General features: G+C 26.9%; 3 protein-coding genes across 24 annotated transcripts in view; 1 reads left to right on the top strand and 2 right to left on the bottom strand.

Moving 5' to 3' along the window:
- Positions 1-20,774, bottom strand: part of LOC122854542 (probable serine/threonine-protein kinase DDB_G0276181) — a 108,871-nt gene that overhangs the window by 76,840 nt on the left and 11,257 nt on the right. For 3 of the 4 annotated variants that reach the window (XM_044155307.1, XM_044155304.1, XM_044155305.1), the window contains one exon: positions 2,866-2,929. The gene's annotated coding sequence lies outside the window, so the exon portion shown is untranslated. Of the gene's footprint in view, positions 1-2,865; positions 2,930-9,569; positions 9,695-20,774 lie in introns of those variants that run through there. The other variant, XM_044155306.1, reaches the window with a different exon arrangement.
- LOC122854546 lies at positions 6,078-10,008 on the bottom strand. Its single transcript, XM_044155316.1, has 2 exons — positions 9,817-10,008; positions 6,078-9,694 (listed from the first exon to the last, which is right to left on the bottom strand). Exons 1-2 carry the CDS (start codon positions 9,903-9,905, stop codon positions 9,100-9,102), a joined length of 684 nt encoding a protein of 227 aa, XP_044011251.1. The 5' UTR covers positions 9,906-10,008; the 3' UTR covers positions 6,078-9,099.
- Positions 10,581-20,684, top strand: LOC122854540 (long-chain-fatty-acid--CoA ligase 4). 19 transcript variants are annotated; one of them, XM_044155300.1, is made up of 8 exons: positions 10,581-10,810; positions 11,385-11,672; positions 11,772-11,897; positions 14,635-14,730; positions 16,857-17,211; positions 17,281-18,622; positions 18,711-18,986; positions 19,108-20,684. In XM_044155300.1, the coding sequence occupies exons 4-8, from the start codon at positions 14,711-14,713 to the stop codon at positions 19,260-19,262; spliced, it is 2,148 nt and encodes a 715-aa protein (XP_044011235.1). In that variant the 5' UTR covers positions 10,581-10,810; positions 11,385-11,672; positions 11,772-11,897; positions 14,635-14,710; the 3' UTR covers positions 19,263-20,684. The 19 variants fall into 19 exon arrangements, with proteins under 19 accessions (XP_044011235.1, XP_044011233.1, XP_044011238.1 ...); XM_044155298.1 differs by having other exon boundaries at positions 14,632-14,730; XM_044155299.1 differs by lacking the exon at positions 10,581-10,810 and adding an exon at positions 10,832-11,298 and having other exon boundaries at positions 14,632-14,730.

Here is a 20,774-nt window from a genome sequence, read left to right as displayed (position 1 = left end):
TATAATGGTGTGAGAGAAATGACCCGTCGCTTTGGCATATAGAATATATACGTACACAAAATTCTGCTGTTCTCTCAGTCACTATCAGGGTGAGTCAGGGTATATAGTAATCCTGTCCAAGTCTCTCTCTTTCTTTTCTCTACTTGTCTCTCTCAATTTTCATTTTCTGTCCTCCCATTTTGGTTCACTATATAAGCATACAACTCTAAAACTTCTCATCCCCTTTTCAACCCTCTTATATGGGTGGTTGGGTGATATTTTGTTCACTATCTCACTCTAGCCTCCCTCTATAATTTAGGCCAAGCCACGATTGGTTGGTGGGCTGCTGACGTCATTGGTAAACTGGAGGGATGATGAAACTTGAGGGAGGATTTTTGCTCAGAGTAGGGGTTTTGGTGTTTTATAAAAATACCTTGTCAGATTGACACTGGTGGTTGAGCTGCAAAGACCACGTTTTTATCCAAATAACTCTTTTTTTTTTTTTTAGTTTTTATGCTTTATTTGTTACTCTCCTATAAATTTATTTTTCTCTAGTTGCATTTTTTTTTTTTGCTTATCAGCAAAGTTACATTTTATTTCAATGAGTATGAAAAAAAAACTTCAGGTTATGATTATATGATTAAGCATTTAAAAATATGCTGCTGTTATCGATTTTAAAGCTCAAGAGTTATACTAATACTTGAAATTTTCTGCGATGTATAATATGATACTTGAAAAATAATGAAAAAAAAATAATATATAAAAAATTACACGTTATATATTGATAAATAATAATTTTAAAAAATTAATAAATATAGTTTATTGATCATATTTTCAGATGAAATAAATGAATAGAAGTAAAAATTGAATTTTAAAAAAATTAGAGGTAACCCAAAGGAAGATACGAATCACCAAAAGGAAACTGTAGAAGTAGTACTTTACCGGCAGTGGTCAGACATAAAAAAAAAAATATATATATACATATATGTATAATATATTCTGTCTTGTTAGTGATGGCAGTATCTACTAGCAGCATATGCGCAGTTGTAAATTTATTTCAACAAATATTATCATCCAAACTTAAATCATCATCCCTTATGTAAAGTACTATTGAAAATTTCTGTTTTGTAATTTTCCAACCATACTCATACATTTGTTACTTATCAAAAAATATTAATTTCAGTTATATCAAAACTACCAATAATTATCATAAATTTAAAATACATAACTTGACAATTATTCACTAAAAAATAAAACTCATATTTCAGGAATTGAAAATATTAATAAATTATTATAAAAGGTTTTTTTTTTTTCATTATAAAAATTTTCTCGAAAAGTACCAAATATATATAGCACATTTGTATGTAGCAAGGTTTGTTGAATTTTGTTATTTACATTACGATTAAATGCGTAAATTATCAGAGCGTGATTAATCCAAAAACAAAAAATTTAAAACTATTTCATCACTCAATGACATTTGTGTTTTTGGAATAAATTCATTTTAGTAAATTACTTCAGCAAATTTCATCAAGACTAAAAAATAATATACACATACATCTACGTTAATTTATAAATATCGACTATGCACGTTTTAACATAAAAAAAAATTTAAAAAAAAAGCACCGGAAAAAGTTGCTAATTAAAAACGTATAATTTCACTGAAAATTCAACATAAATTATTTTCACTAAAATATCTCAAACGTCTGCATAGTTTTTTACACTATATGCATAATATAAGTATATAAATATGCATATATATAATAAAATATAGATGAAGTTTTTTCAACCGAGTTGAATTTGTTGCTTGTGAGTTCTCGATTTTTTGCTTGCGCGTAAGTTTTTGCGCGGGAATCGATTTGCTATTTCGAGCAAACCCGCGCATTTTAACCATGCATTCAAGTTGACTATAAAAATTTAGCTATATATATATGCTCGCTAAAAAAATTATACGATTGGCTGTTGTATTCAAGGATCTCATTTTTTATTGGTCAAATAAATACGTTTTATATATTTGAATGTAACGCGGGTTTTGAAACCAGGTAAAAAAATTAAGTCTTTTTGAGATCTCATAGAGATCTCTTCTAAATCTTTTGTTAATTATTTTAAGTTCAATAATTAATGATATATATTGTAAATAGATTATTGAACTCTTGAATATTTAATAAATCAAAATCTCAAATATTTCCATAGACCAATAAATGTTCTTATTGTAATCATAGAATAAAAAATACAATATGATGTTCCCGTTTTTAGAATATACCAACATTCGACGCTCTCTGATGTTAGCAACGTGTGAGGCAAGTAGGACGATTTCAGGTGAGGAGAAGTATACTGAAAATTTCACCGTTATTTTCACTGTGCGTTTTATGGTATATTGTTGATGGTATATACATATACATATATTATAATGGTGTAGTCGTTGATTATGTGGCTTTCATTCCATGAGTAAAATAACCAACACAAAAATAACTTACAACGCGGCAAAAACATACACATAAATATATACATATGCATACTTGACGACACCTAACCTTTTTTTATTTATTTTTTTAACACTTGAATCTCGTGCTACACATTACACATACATCGTTTATTCATCAGAGTTGATACACGATTAACCCAGATTCTCCACGTTATCTTAAGAACTTAATAGCATCAAAAGCTTTTTTTATTTTTTCCCATAAGATGTTTGACTAATTTTAAATCATATGAAAAATATAAATCTTTAAGAGTTATAGCCAGAGGTGACATATGTCTCAATTAATGCTTTTTCAAGTCACTATCAAATGTGCACTTTAAATGACGAAAAAATACTTTAAATATAATATCAAAGAGTTAAAAGTTATCATGGATATCTGAAAATTAAAATTAAATTGATAAACTCACCTTTACTGAAGATGATGGTGAAAATTCAACATTGATTGGCTTGTCCTATTGAGATTCATGTCATCTGCAACAATAATATCAAAGAAAAATTAAAAATAATATTCAATTTTAAATAAAAAGTATGAAAAAATAAAAGCTAAATAAAAAAAAATAATGTCTCTAGGCATGTATACATATAATAAAATAATTTTTTTCTTCTTTGCTAATTTTCATATTATCGATATGGTAAAAATTATAAAAAACATACAAAAGAATATAAGGGTACGTAAAGAAGATATATGATAAACGATAATAAATAAATTTTAATTAATTAAAATAATAAGAAAAAAAAAAAATAGAAAGCCAAGTATATCGTGTACATGAGACAAGGCAGGTAGGTACGGTTTCCTGGTGAGAACTGATGTGTAACGTCGACGTCAGTCAATTTTTTTTTTTTTTTTCTTGATGTCTTGGCTCAATCGAGATCAAACAAACAAAGCGCTAATAAACTCTTGACTTGAAATAAGATTTTTCACCCCAATTTGTACATACACATACACAAAGACACCACATAAACATGATTTTTCAAATAAATGCATAGAAAGTGCGAATAAAAAAAAAAGTAAGTGTAAAATAAGTGGTATAGGCATATTATAATCAAATGTAAACTTGAATCAAGTGCGAGTGCATTACACGGTATACATAGGCAACCATACACAAGTAAGGTTGAAGTCTTGAAGAATATATGTAAAGAAAAAAGTTTATCGTTATAAATCAGGGTCATGGGAAGTGGCTAATTCGACCTTGAATCAGATAGTATCAAAGTTACTATTGTATAGTTGTATGTGAACACCATATTACGGGGCAGAACGACGACGACGACAAAATATATCGATATGGAAGAGCACCCTCGGGTATTCGACCTTGCTATTGATATCGACACCCCATATATAGTCTATGTACATTTAAAATTCTACGATAAACTCCAACTTTTTCAAAGTATAATTTTTCTAAATTGTTAAGAAATATATTACAAATTTTTTTTGAATTGAACAAATATTCATTTACTTGTTTGTCCTGAAAATTTTATTACAGATATCTTGAAAGTTTTAAAAATTAATTTCATATCTAATAAATGTAATAAATTTATAAAAATTGTTTTAATTTTGTAAAAAAAAAGAATTTAAAAACCATGTAGTTTTTTTTCTCAATATTTGGTTATATTGTCAATGTTGTTTCATTTTTAAAATCATGTTCATAAAGATAAATTTTGAAAAAAGAAAAAAAAAGGACATTCAATATTTTAGAGAGCATTTATTATGTTAAAGGGTGAGAGAGGTAGCTAAGTAGATATAGACGATAACTATATACTTTTCGAGCCAAAAGCACGGACCGCAAAAATAGGAGAAAAAATAGGACATAAGCACAAGTGAAGTAGGAGAGAAACGATTGTAACAAGAAGGAGGGAGCAATCCCTCTGTAGCATTACTGAGTTCTCGTTGGCAACCCTCTCTTACTACCCTCACTGATGTTTTCTATATAACACTGACTGCCAACCCTTGTTCATTTCCAACCTCTTTCAACCCCACCAGTCTTCATTCGACCCGCATTTACTATCTTTCTCTTTATCATTTACTTTTTCTATCATTCTCATGCTCTTACTCTCATCTCACTGAGGGGAAATTCTCTTTTTCTCTGTCTCATCTGCTTTTCTTTTATATTCGTAACGCTGATATTACCCAGCGTGAAAATTTCACGATATTTCTCCGGAGATTCACGTAAAAAAGAGAATATATATTAAACAAAAAAAAAACTAATTATTACTAGAAGCAATTCGCATTTCAAATTTACAAGTAATTATTTTTGTATGTGATAAATATTTTATTGTGAATTCAAATCATAATTTTAAATTTTACAGTATTTTTATTATTTTTTTTTTATTTTACTTTTGTCGATTAAGCTGATGAAATAATTATTTTTAATTGAGACCTAGTATTTAGACGTATTTTTTAGTTTATTTTACAACTATTTGATTGAATTTTGTCGATAAATTTTAATGATTTTATTTTTCATATGAAAATAGTTGCGATAATATTTTGAAAATGATCCCACACGTTAGAGCAGTATAGACTACAGTAAAAAAAAGCCCCTTTCTGGCGCCAAATGAGAATTGAACAAAAAAGCACACGTTTGTCTGTTGGGGGTCGCCGCATGGCATGAAATTCCGTCGACTGAATAAGGGTATTATGCGAAAGAGAGTTCGTTCAAACTACCTTTCGATCCATTCTTTTTTTTTTCCATGATTCACCGAGTTTCACGACTTGTGTTTAATAAAATTTTCTCTGTTTTACCGACATAAAATACTGCAATAAAAAATATCAAGAAGTATTTACGAACATACTATAGATTAATTTAAGTACTTTTTTAAAGCTATTGCAATAGTTGAGGTCATGAAAGCTATTGATAGGTTTCATTAAGTGCTAATCCATTCAAAATGAAGAAAATTAATGTAGAGTCAGCAAATACAACTGAGTGTTGTCCTTGAAGGAAGTCCGGATCGAAGGCATCAATCAATCTTGTTGACGGAAATGAATAAAAGTTAGTATTGTCGACAGTAATCAAAGAAGCATATTTATCTACGAGTTTATATCGAGACTAGAATTCTTCGTTTCAACTTATATAAGCAAATGAAAAGAAAATTATTGAAACAGCAATTAGAATTTTAAAAAACGAGCTTTTATCAACAAAGTAAACATGCGTTTCTGCAGAAAGATACATTTGTTTAATCAAACTTTAATTCATTAAAAATCCAATCTAACCCTAAAATACTGCATTAAATGCGCGCGCCATTATTATTCTATAGCTCGATATCGTCGTTTATCCACCTGTTCGACATAACCACAACCATCGTGTAGATCTAACATTCAAAGTAAATTTTATCATAAGCGACAAGCAATACCAAACTATATCAATGTGCCAAAACATACGCATATAGGTATGATAAAATAAATGCTCCCTCTTCATTCGAATTATTAAGCATTGCAGTATGAGTATGCGCAACAAGACTAAAAGAGAACGTCTACCAAGAAATCGGTTGAGTTTTGACACAAACTCAAGGAGAGAGATCCTTTCAAATGTCCCTGGCAGAAGCGACAGTTTTAAGTTCTCGTTGGGTATATATATAAAAAAGAGAAACGTAAAAATGATAAATAAAATAAGCTTAAAAAAAAAAACCAAGCGAGAGAGAGGAGTCGATCGGTAGAGAAGGTAAGAAAAAGAGTGAAAAAGAGAGCGTCGTCATAATTCCTTGAATTGAACGGTGGGTTATTCTCTACCAAGGTTATAGCGGAAAGAGACAAGGCGCGGTCGGAACATTATGAGAAAGAAAGACAGAGAGAGATCGTTTTTCTACTGCGCGGTGTGTTGGATCGAGAAGTAAAAAGAAAAAGCACGAGACGGGTGACAGTGGGGTTGCGGGGAATCGATAGAAAAACAAGGACGGTATACAAAATATAATATAATGTTGAATATATATAGTGCAGTATGCGTCAGCTTGAGCTGTGATGGTGTACTGAGTTGCCTATGTCGATTTGCAAACGGGGCCGTGGACTGTCGAGGGGTGTAGAGAAGTAAAGAGAAATTCGCAATGTATTTAGTACCATAGCGTCTCGCATATTGGCGCTGTATACGTAAAAGACAAAGACGACATTATAAAGTAACAAAAACAAAAGAATAGGATGACGAATAAACGGAGTAAGGGGAGAAAAATGGTTACTGCTTTGCTTGCCAGGCTACGATGCCAAGTTTGGGTACTCACGGGGATTGGTGTATATCAAGGCAGCTTTATATGTTTATATATAGAATTCTGTTGTGTTAGAAACTTTGAATGTATTGGGCTGGGCCTGAATACGAGGCGAATAAAATGAGGTACGGGGCTACGAGGGGAGAAAACACAGAGAGGAAACGCGCATAAGGGGTCAGAGTGGGAAAGTGGCGGCATCAACGGGACGAAGAGCTAGAGGGGCGTTGATCGACGCGGGGTAGACGGGGAGAGAGCAGGGAGAACCGACTTTATGCAGCTGCGGGACGATAACAACGATGGGCTACAGGACTGCCGCTATAGCTGGGGAAATGCCAAATGGGCTAAAGGACCGTGCCGGCCTAGCTGTACGTTCGCTTGCTTCGTAGTAGCATGGCGGTCGGGAGGCAACAAGCAGGCAGGAAAAGCGGGAAGGAGAGGGATTTCAAGCGGTCGTCTCTTCTTGTCTGCCTTCGCCAAGAGACTACAACCGCTCCACCGGTCTCTACCGTTCTCTCTTACCGGCGGCCCTTCGTCATTACTACATACACCTAACCTCCATTGCTTTTACTCGGTTTTGCTCCCATATGATATTCAACCATTCTCTCTAGATCTAAGGTATATAACATTATAGCATATATATACATATATATATTTAGCATGCTACCAAAACCAACCCACACTGTCCTCGACGATGCCCTTCGTTATGGTGACGTTTTGACCTCACTGTAAGCACTTCATCCTTTGCAACTATCAATACTATACTATTGCTAGCACTAGAATTTTAAATTTTATCGAAAATACCAATTCAAATTACTATTGTAAATTACAGTGACAGTTTGATGAACTAGTTTTCGAAAGTTTTACTTCAGCTAGCTATAGAAATACTGTAGTAATTCGTGAAGCTATATAGAACTGTTCAACATTATGTATATATATATAAATTTTTTGTATACATAGTATTATATCGAAGTTTATTTTTGTAAAGATTTCAGATAAACGTATAAAAAACTTCATAGTGCTTTTAGCTTTTTTTTTTTATCTTTAATTTTGGTTACGTTAGATGGTCGATGCTATTTGTAAGTTGGTTTCTTGAGAGTCAGACAGACGGGCACTATCATAACTTCAATAATGTCAAGCTAGTTGAATATTGCCTCAGAGTAACCTTTGCCACGAATTCGAGAAGATAAAATTAATCAATAGGGAGCAACTTAAATGAAATGGATTCTGAAGACAATTTTGAATGACAATATAATTTTGATTCATGTTAATTTTGTTAAAAATCATTGAAAATGAACTTTACAAAAATGATGTTGATAGTCAACATGTTGGATCATTATTGTTGACATTGAGCTGCATGAAGAGAATAATATTGGAGCAGTATAATATTTTATAAGCAGAGGATTTTTTATTTTATGTTATTGTGAATAGATCTTTACAAACACAATCTTCATCAATATTCATGACGATTTTTTTTTTTTATACAATTGATATAAAAAAAAAAACCTGATGTAAAATTTAAAAAGAAAAAGAAACTTTCAAATATTTTTGTCACAAATAATAGTAAATTATGTTTTTCCCTCGTTATGGAATATTTTTTGTACTAAAAAACCTAGATGTCTGGCTATAATTATGCCTACCAAAGACTATGATCGATGACGTAATCATATATCTATACATGAGATCTACAATGCATGAAAACAACGTCGAGAATAAGGCTACCAAGAAAAGATAAGATACTTTATTATTTGTAATATTATACTTCATTGCATTTTTTTTTCGAACATCGATACATATTTTGATAATATCAAGAATTAAAATTAAATATATTTAATATCTAAAATCAAAATGAAACTATTTTAAAAATACATATATTAATAAACACACGTGACTCTATATTATTTTTCTTTGTTACAATTACTTGAAATAAATTTTTAAAAATAAATAAATTCATTATAAATAATAATTATCCTTTATATGTAAAATTTAAATAAAATAAAATAAAAATTTATTTGTCAGTCAAATGTAACAGTCAAAGTAAATAACTTGCCAGCATAACTTTGCAAATAAAAATTATCTTTTTTAGTGTAATCAATAGACTAATTGGCCAATCGATACTTGAAAATTAAAAATAATAATTAGAAATATAGAAAATCGATTTTCAAGTATAATAAAAATGTGTATTCGATAAATAAATAATTAAAAATTCATTACGACCACGGGGAAAATGTATATTTTAAATACTTTTAGCGCCATCTGCAAACTAACTGTAAGCTGGGGAACTCGGTGGATCAATGAGGCATTGCAGCAGTGTATAATAAAAAAAAATTGTATATATTTCTGTATACAATCAGTGGGTATTGTTTTTTTGTAAAATTATTTACAACATTTATTCGTGAAATACCATAACATAATGTCTTAAAATAGAATAATAAATATTGAGTAATATTTTAATGTCAATGTTCAGTCAATAATGAACATAGACCAGTTTTATTGTCTGAAGATTCATTTGTCGAATTGATAATTCTTTTTGCTTTTAATAAAAAATTTATTTTTTTCGCTGTTACTGCTACAGAAGTCAAATTTTTTGATGTTTTTTTAATTGAATTATCCATGTAATTTACATCAGGGGCCTTTGAAATAGGTATTATTAAACCAGCTGTTTTATCTCGCTTCTTTTTCTTTTTTTTTTTCAAATTTAATTCTTTATCTTGAGCAATGACACTTGGTTTTTTTACTTTTTCTTTTTTCACTTTGTTTAATGAAACTGTACTCTTTTTTGAACAACAAGAACACGTTATAATAAGTTTATTTGATTGATTTTTTTTTGATCTATCAATAAGTTTTTTGTGTAACGTTGATAAATTTGATTTTTTCTTTTGTGATCGTCGAATTAATTTTCTAATTGAAGCTGATGGATTTTTACCTTTTGCTATTCTTACTGTAGGATCAACAGAATTCCATAACGTACCACAATATTTACACATTGAATTTTGTCCAAAAAATTGGTTTGGCAATTCCACTAGGTCACCCAAGTCTCGACAACATTGTCTGTATATTAAATAATAAAATTTATAGAGCAACAAATTAATAATTATTACTTTTTCTTTTTTTTTTTTTTAGTCAGGTTAACCTCAACAAAAAAATAAACAATGCTGATAAATTCTACTTACACGTAATGATTCCTTATTTCGTTAGCTTTCGGATTATTTTCTTTTGCTAAAGTTTTTGTACATTTCCATAAGTGAGCAACTGTATCCATTTTCTATTATTTTTCTTTAAATATTATTATATTTTTTTTATATCAAAAATGACAACTACAATTTTGTAACTACATACTCAAATCTTAGTAAAAAAAAACATACCTCGTGGTATGCCGGAAATATCAAACCAAAACAATAAAAAATAGTCTAGATGGCGTACACCATCAGTCAAACTCAAACTATTATTAATATTACCGACCAATGATTGGTAAGCTTTGAGCTTTACCAACAAGAGGAACATAATTTTAAAAAATTATTATAATAATTGTAATTACAATGTAATCAAATCAACATATGTATTAGCATTATAATTAAATAAAATTTCAATAAATTTGAGTAACAATTAATTTTTCCGTGTCAATACTTATGAATCTTATCAATTATTCAGTATTATTAACTCAAATTATAATACATAAATAAAAATATACACTAAACATTTAAATAATTAACAACCATACAATTATCAGTGTCATAATTATTTTGTTGTTAATCTTTATAAATAATAATTATATTATTGATTATTTATAGAAGCTTGCAACGTCATTGAAAATCACGCGATATAAATTCAGCCTTATGATTGGTCCAGGTGTACGTTTTTAATTCATTTATATTTATTTATTTATTTAAAAATATATATTTCAAGAAATAATTAAAATTAAATAATTATTATTATCAATTAAACTATTGTGTGCAAATTGCAGTTATTTAAAATATATTTTAATATTAAATATTCAATTTAAAAAAAAAAAAAACAAAAAAAATTCCATCAACAGCTCCACCTTGTGTTGAGATAAACCTATCTGGACTATCTGGGACACTGTCATCTCTATGTGTATGTTTACAGTCTTTGGTCACGGTTACAGATAAAAAAAAAAAAAAAAACCCTGAAAAACTCTCTACAATTGTAAGTAAATTTTTAATATACGAATACGCGTGTTACATCGACATACATACAACAATAAACATTTTACAGTGTCGACGTTGTATTTTATAAACACACAACGCATTACGACCTTATTATCTGACTGATAAACGTCATAGTGTATAAATTTTATTCATCAATAATATAAATAATAATAATAATAAAGTCTGCACAATATAACAAATACAATTACGTATATCAATAAATAAAACAACGAAATAAAATATTATTTATATTAATATATAATTTTTAGTCCAAGTGACAGTTTTTAAAATTCCTAAATATATTTTTTTAAACATATATCAATGTACATTTTATGAATTTAAATTTTTAAAAATATGTATAGGTTAAAGCACGTGTTTGTGTTGTAATATGTCTTCAAGAAAATAACTATTTTGAGTAATATAGAACAGCTGCAAAAGTCGTAGTTAACCCTTTTTAAGTTTGCATACTCAATGGAGTTGTAAATTGTAAATAAAAAAAAAATAAGTTTGTGCATTCAAGAATTTAACAAGCAGCAAAGTAATTGACATAAAAAAATATTGTTTTATCTTAGTAGCTGTCACGTGGAAGAAAAAGAAAAAAAAAGCGACCATTTATTGTAAATACGAGGTAAAAAAAAAACAGAGTTAACTGAAGTCTTCCTGACACCTAACCTGAAGAAGGAAATTTGATTGATGCATGAACATTTGATTCAGAGTAGTCAAGAGTGACCAGGATAAATTACAACTGTATTTTTTTATATAGGACAAAAAATATACAGAGATATTTAATATCAAAGGAAATAAAGTGCAAGATCAATGTTTAAAAATAAATTTTTTATCAAAAGATTCATCATCATATGGTATGTGATAATTGATAAATATATAAATAATTTAATTTGTTTGTATATTGATTAATCAATCTTGTACAATTATTTTTAATATTTAATTTACTTTTATAGAAATTTTTTTCATGCCATACGAAGACATCTGGGATCATTGCCAAAATAACTAAGTGAAAAATAATGCTACTATAAAAGAAAGCCAGTAGTCTGATTTGCAACGTGATACAAGATATATATAGCTAGGTAAGTACAAAAAAAAAAAAAAGCACTTAGCTCTTCTCAACACTTGTGTATTTTGGAATTTAATGTGTGCTTGATATCTCATCTAATCACACACAAATAAAATTCAAAATATCAACATTCCTTAAGTTTGTCAATTATATTTTTTCATCAACTGATTTTTACAGATAATTATTCATAAACAAGGTGAAGGTTTTTTTAATATATCTTCAAACAAAAAAACAAAATTCATAATCATCTAAATAATGAATAAATTTATCCAATTCATTTTCAACATTACTACATATTACCTTGACTAATTTTGATTCATTTCTGTATTTAAAATTATTTTTTTTTTCAAGGCCATATGTCTATCTTTCACGTCATTCAAAAATTCTTGGGCTTGACCTAGTTACTTTTTCATTAAGGGCTTTCAAAAAACAAAATTATATATTTTTTATATTGTGTTAATCGGTGATTCATCTGTCTTGAAAGTCTGTACCAGTGGTGATGGTGGTGGTGGTGATTGTTATCGTTATCATTATTATTGTCGTATTTTGTTTTCTTTTTTAGGCCAATGACACTTGAAAAATTATACGATCATTGTTGACATATAAAAAAAAATTCTTGGCAATCAATATTGATTGGTTGTAAAATTTACTTTATCACTTATTAAATTAGTAGCTGACAAACTTACAAGACCTTTATCATGGGTCATGTAAATTTTTGTTAACTATGATTTTATAATTAAAAAAAAAAATATATATTAATTAATAAAATAATACTTTAAATTTTAATTATGTTAAAGATGATTTTAGTAGATTTTATAAATCATAAAAATATTATTCTGAGGATGTTCTGTTCAGTCGAGCAATGGTGCTTTCATTGGACTTTACACACCCGTATACATGATGTTATTTTTTTCATGTGCATATAGACGACATTTTTGTGTCGAGTGTATGTATACTTGAGTTTGGGTGGGATGATGATTCAGATGATAAATAAAATGACTGGGGAAAAATAACAGTACCATTGGTCTTCATGTGGAGTATCATTGGGTCCGTGTTTGGAATTAAACTGTTCTCTTGTCATCCCTCATATAATAAAATTAAAATAAAAAAATTTAAACTAAATTGAAATTGTTTTTATAAAAAAAAAAAAATTAAATTATAAAACGAATGAAATAATAAAAACATTGATTATTATTTCCGTTACAATTGTAAGCACATTTGAAAGAGTTGTTTATATTTTCATATTAAAATTTAAACACAAATTAAATCATAACATCCTCAATTTTTAATAATATTCATGTTGTCTGTTCAATTTGTGTGTAGGTATTATTTTATTATTTTTTTTAAAATTTTTTATTTATAATAAGAAATAAATTGTCGGATATTTAAGAAATGCTTGCTTGCTTTTTTGAAGCCAGTTATAGAGGCCTTCAAGGAGATATATCCAAGTTGTTCAGGTTAATGCTGAATACCATATTATAAGTGTTTTTAATGTTTTTTTTTTTTCCTTGATTGTCTCACCTTGACACTACTTTTATTATCATTATTATTTTATATTATATACATATATTATGATATTGTTGTGTGCGTTTACCGGGTACAAAGTCCACTTGCGAGATTTAATAAATATACACTATAAGGAAGCACGTGCAACAAAATCCGCGCAAGCGTCATTTTATTATATGACCACATAGTTGGGTGTTTATATATTTCATTCTAAGTTCAACATTAATTTTTTTTTACATTAGTTATTATTTATTTTCATATTATTGTCGTGTGTTTGTATTGAATGAAAAGGTTCGATATAAAGTTCTTCAGTTATGATTGTGACAATTTTTAATTGACAGATCAAAACAACAAGTGGACTCTGAACTTTTATTTATTTTTTTTTCTTGTCGTATTTATAGTGATTTATTTATTTTTATTTACTTGACCTTCCTATCTAAATTTTTATTTTTAATATTGAGTATTATCCAAATTTTGATTAGTTAAGTTATTCGGAGTTGATCAAGCCTGGTCTTATTATGTAATCTCAATTATCAAATCCTCATATTTTTATTTTTTTTAATTTTTATTACGCCCCCTTTTTCAACACTCGTTATGTTTACTTTGTATTGTGTGATTTTTATCGATTTTTCAGTTATTTATTGCTCTTTCGTATGTGTGTAATTGTAATATATATATTTTTTTTGAATAATTGAAAAATGATTGAATTAAAACTGTTAATCATTGAACACTATTGTTTAATTTAAATCAGTAGCATACTCGACCTGTTGAATTTACAGACCAAGTATGATTTATGCTTATGGCTCTTGTCATGAGATTATAATCAATAAAAAATATTTTTTTTCAATGTTTTTATAAAGTTGAAAATTAATTAAGATTTTATTTGTCACCGGATAATTATGATTATTTGTAAATGACATTCTTTTAGAGATAATACAAAATGAAATTGTTTTTTTTTTTTTTTAAATCATTATCTATATATAATTTTGCTGACAAAGCTTGTTTTCAAGAAACTGTAATCACAACTGTCTCGAGATAATAAAGTCTCAATATTTTCTACAAACAAGAAAAAAAAAAACAGTTGTTTTTTTTAAATAATTTTTATTGCAAATTACTTTGTACTATTTAATTATGTTTTTTTTTTTTATTGTTTCTTAATTTATGTGATAAAGGTCGTTTAAAAAATCCCAAATAACTGATACATGTGATCTGGAATTTTTTTTTCTTTGATATTTTTCTAGCAGAAGACGTAAGAAATTGATTCTTCGCCTGACTGATTATACCCGGAAATTCAGAAGATAATTATACAAAGCAATCATCATGATCGTCGAGGACAAACTGTGAGTCCTAATAAAAAATAAAAAAAGTTTCATAACAGTTGACGTTTATTAAAGGCTCTATATTTTTATTATTATTTTTTTTGTTTCTATCATTATATAAATATTAAAAATTTAGTTGCAACTGCTTTGCATGTAACACATAATTATTATTTATTTAATTTAGTAAAACTTGATAATAATTTTAAATATATTTAAAATATTTTAATTATTATTTTAATTCACTAAAATATTACATTCACGATTGTGTTGAAATAAAAATTTATTCGTCATTATAATGATTTGAATTTTGACATGATCATTGGATTTTATTACAACAAAAAAAAAGTTTATAATAAAATACAATAAATATCAATGAGAGTTTTTTACCAGACCACTTGATTGTGTCAAAGTCCAAAAGAGATAAGCGTAAACAAAAGCATCAGATGTTGTTCAAGATGTCTAAAGTAATAAACTTTTAATGAATATGATAAGAAATAATTTATGGCTTGAAATATGCATGATAAGAATTAACGAATTTTATTAAATTTTTTTTGGTAATATTCCTTAGTTATATAGAGCAAAAAAAATTTAATAAAATCACACCAAAAGTTTGAAAATTAATTATCGAATGTTCGTGTGATACAGAGCTTTGAACTGTTGATTCAAAAATTTCAATGTCTAAACTAAAATAAATTTGTCTTCTGTTGGCATAAAAAGCACTTGATCAAAGTTCGTATTTTTCGATAACGAGTAATGATTACGTCCCTCGAATGAGAAATATCACCTTTGCTTAGTAAATCGTTGTGAACAAAAATCAGTTTCAACAACGATCTACTTGTGAAAGGATCGTTTTTATTTTTTTTTTTTTGTTTTGTTTATTATTTCAAGATATATATATGTGTTATAATTAAAATAGAGATTTTATGTTTTTTATTTTTTTTTTTTTTAGTTAAAAAAAATTAAAACTAAATCTACATTGTCTACTTTTTATAAAGTGTGAGCAAAGTTTATTTTTGAATATATATATATGTTTCAAATATCTCATTTTGTTCAAAAAATAATAACATTGTGTGTAATGATAATGGCCACGTTTGTGTTTTCTTTAAAAAAAAATATGTCAATAATTTTGAGGTAATTGATATTTGTAGAAAAACAAAAAAAAAAACTAAATTAAAGTTAAAGAATTTTTCCAACAATATGTCAGTAAATTTAGTGAAGTATTATTTGAAAAAAAAAATATAAGTTATTCCCATGAACCGTCGTGTTGTCATTTAAACATTCAGAAACTATGTTTTTTTATTTTACGATTACGCTGAGTCTATTATTTTTAATTCAATACAGATAATCTAATAATAAAATATAAGTTTTCATAATGTTTAAAGTTCATTTTGTGCAGTAAATATATAAACAAAAATATGTTATTTTATTTATTAATTTATTAATTTTAAATAAAAATTGAAGCACTACTTGTTTTTAATAACAACATTATTTTTAAATTTTTAATTATTATTCTCATTGTTGATGACATGATTGCACTATGTGATTTTGTCCAACAGTTATTATTCATAAAAAATATTACCAAGAAAGAATATTAAGTCAACTTGATATTATCATGTATGATATAAAGTCTAATATTTTTTATAAATTATTGAAAAAAAAAAAAAAAAAATTATATAACATGAGGCGATGAACATTGATCTCTGATAACTTGAATATATTAAAAAATTAAAAAAAAAACATACTAATTTTATTTGCTTTTGAATGATGATTATTTCAATGTGATTTTATCAAATCAATTATATAAAAAATAATTAAATAATAACTTGGTGATCAACACGCAACATTGGTCAAGCTTTTTAATTTTTAACACACATGCATCCATAGTTGATAACAAAAGGCCAATACTCTTTTAAATAAAGCAGTGTTTTAACTTTGCATACATACATAATTACCTATTCAATGTAAATGTCAATTAAAATTTTTATTAACTACTTACTAATTACCTACGTACAATCAAAAAAAAAACATCTGTATCAAATTAATTATTTTTTTCTTTGTTTTATTATTAATTTTGCTTTAATCTTTTTTTATAATTACTGTCAACATGAATATTAATAATAATTTGTTTTATTTATATTTTACAACAGTGAGATGGAGGGCTTCTGGGTGAGCGGTGCAATTAATGCAATAAAAGCATTATCGTATTTTTACGATTTGCTAACATTTCCAGTTTATCTAGTTCTACAACGTCCATGGGAAAAACGACAATTATCAAGACGTGTAAAAGCTAAAGTTATATTAAAATCTGATCGTTCAATAATATATAGAAATACTGATCCAGTTGGTGAAATTTATACAATAATGGAACGTTTAAAAATTGATACAATGGAAAAAGTATTACGTTATGCAGCTGAAACTCATAAAGATAAATTATGTCTTGGCACAAGACAAATACTTGCTGAAGAAAATGAAGTTCAACCAAATGGAAGAGTATTTAAAAAGGTATGAGAAAATAAAATAAAAGAAAATTTAATATAATTAAATATAATTTAATTATTAATATTATTACAGTACAAGATGGGTGATTATAAATGGAAAAGTTATACAGAAGTTGAAAAATTAGCATCATCATTTAGTCGTGGTTTAAAAGATTTAAATTTAACTGAAAAAAAAAATATTGTACTATTTGCTGAGACACGAGCTGAATGGATGATTGCAGCACATGCATGCTGGAAACAAGGTTTATCACTTGTAACAATATATGCAACACTTGGTGATGATGCAATTGCACATGGTATTAATGAAACTGAAGTTGATACAGTTATAACAAGTCATGAATTATTGCCAAAATTTAAACGTTTATTATCACAAACATCTGAAGTTAAAAATATTATATATATGGAAGATCAGCTAGTACCATCTGATACAACTGGTTTTAAAGAATCAGTTAGATTAATACCATTTTCAGATGTTATTAAATGTGGTAATGAATCAAAAACATTATCAATAATACCAAATATTGATGATACAGCAATAATAATGTATACATCTGGCTCAACTGGTGTACCAAAAGGTGTATTATTATCACATAAAAATATAATATGTACATTAAAAGCATTTTGTAATGCAATTAAAACAAAAGATGGTGATATATTTTTGGGTTTTTTACCACTTGCTCATGTATTTGAATTACTTGGTGAAAGTGTTGCTATATTAGCTGGTGTACCAATTGGTTATAGTTCACCATTAACAATGATTGATTCAAGTAGTAAAATAATGAGAGGTTGTAAAGGTGATGCTGCTGTATTAAAACCAACAATAATGTCAGCAGTACCACTTATACTTGATCGTATATCAAAAGGTATCAATGAAAAAGTTAAAAAATCTGGTCAATTTAGACAAGCTATATTTCATTTTGCATATGCATATAAATCAAAATGGACAAAACGTGGTTATGAAACACCATTATTTGATAAATATATATTTGGTTCAGCAAGAAATGTACTTGGTGGACGTATTAGATTAATATTATCTGGTGGTGCACCATTAACACCAGAAACACATACACAAGTTAAAAATTGTCTTTGTGTGACTGTTACACAAGGTTATGGATTAACTGAAACATGCTCAGCAGCAACTGTTATGGATTATTATGATCGTAGTACAGGTAGAGTTGGTGCACCAGTACCTGGTTGTGATATTAAATTAGAAAATTGGGAAGAAGCTAGTTATCGAGTTAATGATTTACCAAATCCAAGAGGTGAAATTATTATTGGTGGTGATAATGTATCACAAGGATATTATAAAATACCAGATAAAACAAAAGAAGATTTTTATTATCAAGATGGTAAACAGTGGTTTAAAACTGGAGATATTGGTGAAGTTTATCCTGATGGTTGCATTAAAATTATTGGTAAATTATTGCTGCTTTTTTTTTTATTTCATTATTTACTATTTAAATACAATATATATAATAATAATATAAATTTTTATTAATACAGATCGTAAAAAAGATTTAGTTAAATTACAACTTGGTGAGTATGTTTCATTGGGAAAAGTTGAAGCTGAACTTAAAACATGTCCACTTGTTGAAAATATTTGTGTTTATGGTGACTCACACAAGTCTTATACAGTTGCACTTGTTGTTCCTAATCCTCATCATATCGAAGAGATTGCAATTAATCTTGGTATAACAAATGCAAGTATCGAGGAATTATGTGAAAATCCACAAATTGAAAAAGCTGTTTTACAAGAGCTCATTGAACAATCAAAAAAATGTAAGTACTAAGATATATTACGATTTAATATAATATTATGTAGTTGTTAAACTTAATGTAATTTAAAAAAACTATAAAATATAGTCATCATTTTTTATTCATTATCTATTTTTTTATATAGCTGGACTTCAAAGATTTGAAATTCCTGGTGCAGTTAAACTTTGTGCAGAACAATGGTCACCAGACATGGGTCTAGTTACAGCTGCTTTTAAATTAAAAAGAAAAGCTGTTCAAGAACGTTATCAACATGAAATTAATCGCATGTACGCTTCGTGATGTCACGCTCATTGTGACAAATGCAAAATTTGCTTAAATAAAAAAAAGTAAAAACGAAAGAAAAAAATAATTATATATTTTACAAATCGACATAAAAAAAAAAAAAATAGATAAAGAGAAAGAATTAAAAAAAAAAAAAGAATTATATCCTGAAGTCATAATAGACGCTGTTGAAAAACCGTAATAATATTTATTAAATGACAAAAATAAAATTCATATTTAGCACAAAATGTTAAACAGCAGTTGTAATGGTACTATTTTTACAGACACTGTTTAACTTTCAATAAATATTATTACGGTTCTTTTTATTTCAATTATAACGTATAATCGTAAATCCAATTATCAAAGAAAAACATTTTTATTGACATCTGATGTTATGATAATATCAGAAATAATATTTTTAATATAATATTGAATTGACTCTACAGCGCACATTTTATTTTTATTTTTTACTTTTTAAAAAAAAGTTTCAAACTTCCATTTTATTATAAATATTTTAGTTGTCTTCCTTTGAGTGGAGAAAAAAAAAATATTCATAATAAATCATCGAGAGTCATTGATGATGGAAATTATCACTTTATTTTTTAAAATAGTTATAGCTATTGCTATTGTTATATAAAAAAATCACCGAATAGAATTGACTGTATAAAAAAAAAAAAACAAAAAACAAAGTAATACCTCTAATAATTATTTGAAATATTTTTTAATAAATTTTTTGATTGTTTTGTTGATTGTAAAACGGAGGATAAACTTGATTTTTGTATGAAATAAAAATAGAGTTGTCATAATGCTCAAAAAAAATTTGATCATAATTGTTGTGAACTATTGTAAATTAAATGTTTTTAAAAAAAATATATATATTGTATAAGTATATTTATATAAAGACTACAAACATCGATAAAATAATTGCTAATGTCGTGAATTGTTTTCATTTTAGATAGGAATAAAATGTGCATAAAATTACATTATGTCGAAAATTATAAAAGTAATTTTAATTAGTAAAAAAAAAAAAATAACGAGTAAATGGTGCAAATTATAATTTGTATTTTATAAAATCATATTAATGTAATTATCGTTTTTTTTTTTTTTTTTTGTTTTTTCATATCTATATGTTATTGCAACAATAAAAAATATTTAAATATTAATAAAAAATAAAATATTTTCAATTTTATAATTTAAAAAATCAGATTAGGTAAATAGATTAAGGTTTTTTTTTTTTTTGTGATTTTTAAGTGGGTTGTTCGGTTGCATATTTGCATTACGAACTTTGAATTGAAGTATTGGGTGCATAATTAAACTTTTTGACAAACGTCTGTGACGAGTAAAAGTTCTATGTAGAAAAGGAAAGAAAAAAAAAATGTAATTATAATTCGAAAAGTACAAATTCAAATGACGATTATTATTCAAGCGAATTGAGCGAGAGAGAAAGTTATGACTTTCATAAATAATATATAATAATTGTTAGTTATTTTCAATTTAAAAAAAATTAAAATCATCGATAAATTTGTCTCA

Source organism: Aphidius gifuensis, linkage group LG4 (genome assembly GCF_014905175.1).
Source record: "Aphidius gifuensis isolate YNYX2018 linkage group LG4, ASM1490517v1, whole genome shotgun sequence".
NCBI classification, from domain to species: domain Eukaryota; kingdom Metazoa; phylum Arthropoda; class Insecta; order Hymenoptera; family Braconidae; genus Aphidius; species Aphidius gifuensis.
The sequence above is the reverse complement of the archived record's forward strand: the minus strand, read 5'-3'. Positions and strand labels throughout refer to the sequence as shown.